The 6,544-nt window shown below is 35.2% G+C and overlaps 2 protein-coding genes across 2 annotated transcripts in view; one reads left to right on the forward strand and one right to left on the reverse strand.

Annotated features, from left to right (window-relative positions):
- Positions 1-866, forward strand: part of LOC132182207 (2-methylene-furan-3-one reductase-like) — a 1,925-nt gene extending 1,059 nt beyond the window's left edge. Inside the window, exons 2-3 of the mRNA XM_059595397.1 lie at positions 169-376; positions 502-866. Of these exons, the coding sequence (XP_059451380.1) occupies positions 169-376; positions 502-767 (474 nt within the window). The 3' untranslated portion in view covers positions 768-866. The remainder of the gene's footprint in view (positions 1-168; positions 377-501) is intronic.
- A 2,880-nt stretch (positions 867-3,746) lies between these two features.
- On the reverse strand, positions 3,747-5,738 carry LOC132182208 (RNA exonuclease 4-like). The gene is made up of 7 exons (XM_059595398.1): positions 5,704-5,738; positions 5,340-5,491; positions 5,115-5,245; positions 4,737-4,963; positions 4,448-4,654; positions 4,213-4,293; positions 3,747-3,990 (listed from the first exon to the last, which is right to left on the reverse strand). Exons 1-7 carry the CDS (start codon positions 5,736-5,738, stop codon positions 3,747-3,749), a joined length of 1,077 nt encoding a protein of 358 aa, XP_059451381.1.
- Positions 5,739-6,544: the final 806 nt, after the last annotated feature.

Raw genomic sequence — 6,544 nt, forward strand, 5'->3', positions numbered from 1 at the left:
CTTACTTGTTTAATTAAATAGGTTGGGTTATTGTTGACTTATATAGCCTTATTACCCATATATCAACATCGTTCGAAGTCGACATGCTAACACGAATTTTTACCCCTAATTTCAACAATCATCATTAGTTTTTTAAATAAAGTTCCTAGCTTAAAAATACTCTATTAGTTGAGATCTGATATCTGTTATACATCTTGTTATTTCTGTCTGGGGCAGCTAGCAAAGCATGTTTTTGGTGCATCCAAGGTAGCAGCTACTGCAAGCACTGCGAAACTGGAGCTGTTGAAGAGTTTGGGAGCTGATTTGGCTATTGATTATACCAAGGGCAACTTTGAAGACCTTCCTGAGAAGTTTGATGTAGTATATGATGCTGTTGGTAAGCTTCCGAGTTCATTATTATTGCTTCCAAATACGCATATATATATATATATATATATATATACAAGACATTTAGTTCTAAAGTAATTGGTTACCTGCCAATCTATTTTTGGAGTGTCACAGGGCAGTGTGATAGGGCAGTAAAGGCTGTGAAAGAAGGCGGGCAAGTTGTGACAATAGTAGGTCCTGTAACTCCACCAGCATCCATATTTCTGCTCACTTCAAAGGGCTCCATCTTAGACAAACTGCAACCCTACTTGGAGAGTGGGAAGGTGAAGCCACTGATCGACCCCAAAGGCCCATTCCCATTTTCTAAGACTGTTGAAGCATTTTCCTATCTTGACACTAATAGAGCTACTGGAAAAGTGGTCGTGTATCCGATCCCATGAGGGGGGGGAAAAAAAATCGATTTCAGCAATATATGTAAATTATATAATAAAGTGGTTTGGCTTGCATTCCTCTGTTGTTTCTCTTATCCTAGTTGCTTGTTTTGTGTTGGAAAAATGAAGAGGGAGGAAAGGAACAATAAGAATGTAAATCTCACATATGAAGTTGAAATATGATGTTTGTCGATCATGGCCCAAGTGCCTAATAAAGTGCTTACATTTTACTGAAACCAAACATAAGTGGGTTGGAACTATGTTAAATATTTTTGTCTAGCTGATCATTTTTGGATATTATTGTTTGTGTGATGGACCAGGATCAAGCTCACTGGGCCAACAAGAGGCCCATTCCATATACGCTTTTCAGCCCATCTCAACGGTTGCACCCAAAAAAGCCCCCTAACAGGAAAATGAGACAAGTTGCTTGACGCAATAAATAAGCATACTGCATACAGAAAAAGAGCAAGGGGAGAGGGTTCCCTTATTATTCCATTTCACACCCCAATACCCATTCTTTTTGTTAGAGCCCAAGGGCCTCAGACCCAAAAATGAAGAAGCCGCTACGTGGGTCGTGGGCTATACCGCTATAGGATGTTATTATTGGGTCTTTCATGCAGGTATAAATAGGATGTTATTGGTTGACCATTGAAGAGGCTCAGGAATTTTTTTTTTTTTGAAAAAAAAAAAAAACCCTACAATTACTATTTTAAACTTACGCCCAATTTACAATGTTCCTTTTAAATTTTAAGAAATTACAATTAACTTTTGAACTATTTAATCATTTTATTTAGCCTCTGTTATAATTTCCAATTAAATCCGATGATTTTTTTAAATGACAATAATACCCCTATATCATATAAATTATTATTATTATTATTATTATTATTATTATATTAAAAAAAAAAACCCCACCATAAGAGGAAATCGGGGAGTTTTTTATTTTTATTTTTTTTAATTGAAGGGCATGATTATATTTTTAACATAATTAATTGTCTTTAAGGGATAGCTCAATCGGTTATGAAGCAGAGGTCACTAGACCATTCTCCATCTTTTTCTTCCCTCATGTGGATATGTCAAAAAGAAAAAGAAAAAAAGAGCAAATGTAATTTAAAACAAAAAAACAAAAAACAAAAAAGGTACGTGTGGAGAGATTCTAGAGGATAGAAAAAGTGTCTGTCGTTGACTTCGTTTGATAAATATCAATCACAAGCTCTACCTTAGATTCTTAGTTGAATAAAAGCTTCCAAAACATCAAATGACCGGTTAAGCCTCACATAAAACGTAAGATGAATGTGTTCTACATCTCAGATTCTTCTTCAATCTTTTATTTATTTATTTTAAGGGTTCACACATGTAGAAGCCCCTTTTTACCTAATGTCAAACTAGGGTAAAGGTAAAAAAGAAAAAGAGACGAAAATTTCATTTTACTTAATCCCGGTTCTTTATAAAAGACTTTTCGATGACCATTTGCTAGTGCTACATGTTACGTCTTCATCAAAGATTTCGAATCTTCTCAATACTCCACAACCCCCTATCATGTGCAAAATATTAACGTGGCCTAAAAGGGGATTCGATGTTAAGCTCTTTTAGCTATTTTCGAATTTGTGATTGATGAATCCAATATCAAGTTTTATAATTGCTGGATTAAGTATAGAAGTGTTTATAGGGATTGGTTGAGATTAATTGATGGAGTAATTGGAAGGTGATTACGCATTAATCAGTTGGATTAAGAATAATCTTGGCCGGAGAGTCCAAGCACCAACAGTTGACTATAAAAGAGGACAAATAAAATAGATTCGTGGCACGTGCCCAAAGTCAAAGTTGCATTTTAAGAGAAGAGAACATTCTGGTACTCTATAATTTGAGTCTGCAGGTCCACCGTGACACAAAAAAATATACTGCCCCGGCCCACTACTTGATTTTCGCTATCATTGACGTCTGTATACGTTTCAAAAGTCAAACCTAAAGCCCAAGAGAAGTGCCCACACGAGAAAGATCTCTTTTAAGGCATCTTCATTCTCCAATAACCACAACCCTACAGAAGAGAAACAAACAAGCCTTCTAAATTCCCTTTCTTTTCGCAGCCAAATTATGAAAACGTTTCTTGGCACCCCTAATGTGGTCCGTTGTAATTGGTCAAATCTCCGAGGATCAATTGATGCAGTATGACATAGCGAAAATGAAAACTTGCAAATTGTCTTTAGAGTTTAGAGTATTAATTCTTATTGATAAAACTGATGAATAATATCTATAACAACTCTGACTGTCAAGCCGTTATGTTTAAAAGTTAGGGATGCTGCCTGGATAGAAAAAATTATAAAACTAACCTTAATCAAAATAATCACAAACTCGCTCGTGCGAATGTCGTCACGAGAGTGTTAAGCGAAGTTTATGTTCTGCGATTAGTTGTAAGTGAAGGTTACGCGAGATTTCATAAATACAAAATTGTGGAATTGGATTCATAGCTAGAAAACATTAATTGAATTTGATTTTTTTTTTTTTTTCGTGAAATACAAAATTAATTGTGGCATTTTAAATAAGATTTCCAATGCCACCAAGCTTGCCTTTATTTGATTAATGGAGTTTGACGAATCATGTTAGAGGCAATCAAAAGTGATCTTAATTAATTGATCAGCTTGTTGATCAATAAAGAGTACTATGAAATAAAGTTACAAAGCAAAAGCAAAATTAAGTTAATTAAAGACCAACAAAATGGCAAATGACTTCCAAATTCCAAATATATAGCTAAATTATTATTTAAGCAGCTGCATGCATGCGTACAACATAAATTAATTTGGTTTACAAATTACATAGTACAAGTAAGTAGCATCTTTTGGAAATATAATTCCCATTTTATTGTTATTAATTAATTATAGTCATATATATAGAGAGCATTATTAGCTAGAGGACTAGTTGTGCTTCATCCTTCATCACTTGTTATAATATTTGTCCCTCCTAGCTATAATATTGAAGCGCATGATCGAATTAATAATCCCTGGAGTCCAAGCACCAACAGTAGTAATCAGACCTTGAGATTTCCAACATTTGTTCAGGGCTCATCCTTTCGAGCTCACTTTGCCTCCACGATGCAAAATTATTCCTGTTTTGTGGGTCAGAAGCCAGCGGATAGTCCTCTATTTTATGAACCTGGGATCTCATTCTATTGTATAGCTTCATTGTCGCCACACAATCCTCGTATGCCTCTTGTATGCCTGTTTGAATCTCATACCTGTATATATATATATAAGCCTGATCAATATGCTAATCAAATGAACCTTAATTTGATAACGAGTGCCGTTAAGAATACTACAACTTTTAACATGAGTCATAGTTTATACGACACTTATTTGTAAAAGATTTGTAATAAAAGTTGTATTAGTCCAAACATTTTTCCTTTGATAATTGAGACAAAAGGAAATTAAGGAGAAAAAATTGCTGGTAGGATGCTTACCCAAGATATGCTTGTGTTAAATACTTGAGGGAGTTGCTGAGCTTGCTTGTTTTCATCAATGGAGGATATTTTGCAGTATCCCTATTTAATTAGTATACATATTTGAAAATCAATCAGTAAACTTAATTAATTCTCATCATACGTTGTTGCAATAAATTCAAATGATCTCTTGTAATCCAAGAGACCAAAAGGTAGGCCATTTTTTTTCTTCCTCTTAAAAGAGGGATTTAATTACCTGATCATAATTGCTGGATATTCAATCTGCAAAGAGTCAAGGTCATGATCTAAACCATGACCCACAAGAATCCTGGCTTTTCCACCTTTAGGTCTAATTTTCCACATTGGTTCTCCGTTGCAAAGGAAGTCTTGAATCTTCCTTTGCACTTGCTTCAGTGGCATTGCATCCCTCAAGTATTCTGGTCGAATGCCTGTTGTTTCATACCTATAAGAGTTTATTTAATTAGTTCAAAATTGAATCACCAAAGCTTTATGTAGACGCATATATAAATTAATTAATATCTAACCTATAGTTTGTGACAGGAAGTGTTGGCTTGACATAAGTATGGAAAATGATGTTCTCAGATTCATCAATCAGGCAGACCCTTCCACAAAGATCTAGGGAGCCATCACTGCCACCACCAACCATTTTGCAAGCCAGTGCAACAACTTGTGCTCGTCTTGCTGATCCACCATTATCAATAGTACCCAAATTGTCTCGAATGCCCAAGTTAGCCAAGCGAGCAAGTATCCCCTAGAACCAGAAATAGCATGCAACAAAGATACATTGCAAACGTGATTTAATCATTGATTATAAAAAAAAAAGGAGAAAACTTTATATATATATATGTGTGTGTGTGTGTGTGTGTGTGTGTGATTAAAGAAATATTTAATTAGGATAGTACAGAATTTATGCTCAAGAATTGGCATCTTTCTTGGTGACTCCTGCGAGCATCAGGGCTATTAAGGATAGCTAAGCAGAATTTGCATCCTCGGATGCTGAAAATATTTTTGCATTCTTGTTTTGGCAGTGGTCCTGAAAGAAGCAAAGTATTTATATATTTATATATCCTTAAGGGAATCAAGATATCGAAACTTGTGCTGATCGAGCTAGATAAATAGCAGTTTACCTATAAGATGTTCCCTTAGAGATTCAAAAGATCTGCAGTGTTTCTTACAAATTCCACAAATAGGTTCATGAACCGAATGATATGAGATCCTCATGTGCTCCACTAGGTGCTCCATTTTGTTGAATTGTCTGAAGCATGCTGCACACTTGTTCCTGCTTGCAATCCTCATCAAACTTAGTCTTAATTAATTATAATCATGCATTTAAATACTTGTATATATATAAAAACTCACTATATCTTAATTGTGGCCAATCTCAATTCAAGCTCAGTAATGCAGTGTGTGTGTGTGTGTGTGTGTCACAGAGAGAGAGAAAGAGAGAGAGAGAGAGAGAGAGAGAGAGAGAGAGAGAGAGAGAGAGAGAACCTTAGATTTTCCGATGACTCATTCCTGTTGTCCATGATAGTTACAGAAAAAAAGGATGAAGAGTAAGAAGACTTGTGGAAGAAGGTAGGTAGGGAAGGAGGAGTTGAGGAAGAAGGTAGGGAAGGGAAGGTATTTATATTGGAAGGGGGAAGAAAAAAGGCTTCCAAGTTGAGTGTAAGAATTATCCCTTGAGGCCTTTAATTGATGTTGCCCGAGCTTTGGAGTTTTCTTTCTCTACAGAAGGTACTGTTGTATTATCATTGAACATTCGTAGTAATCCAAGTGCTTGGGGCCCACACTGTTCAACCTGAATATTTCTCTTGCTACCCAAAACTTTTCATTCCATATGTAGAAAAAGACGAGTTCGAAGAATTTTAGAAAAATAAAATGACCAGCTAGCGGTGATCAATATTAATTACAGAATAATATTACCATAATATTAGAAGAATTTTAGAAAAATAAAATGACCAGCGGTGAATATTAAAGAATAATATTACCATTATATATGCTGAGAATATTATGAAAATATTTTGACATTGACAATTGACATAAATATGGTAGTATTGTAACAACAGTACTATATACTCTCTGCTCAGATGAGTTCTGCACTGGAAGGTCTATGGAGCATATCATATATATGATTGTGATCACTTATTCGCTTTATTTTTATTGGAGAAGAACTCTCTGGTGAGTGCTGAGCCTGAGTGAATGATTACAGCATCTACACATTATGGAACAAAACGATGCCCGAAGTCACATTGGAGAATATTTCTTTTTTATGTTCATCAAAGACACACAAATATTGCAGCTGATGCATAGTGATAGAGAGTTTCCCTCTAAT

The sequence above is a fragment of the Corylus avellana genome, chromosome ca5 (genome assembly GCF_901000735.1).
Source record: "Corylus avellana chromosome ca5, CavTom2PMs-1.0".
Taxonomy (NCBI): Eukaryota; Viridiplantae; Streptophyta; class Magnoliopsida; order Fagales; family Betulaceae; genus Corylus; species Corylus avellana.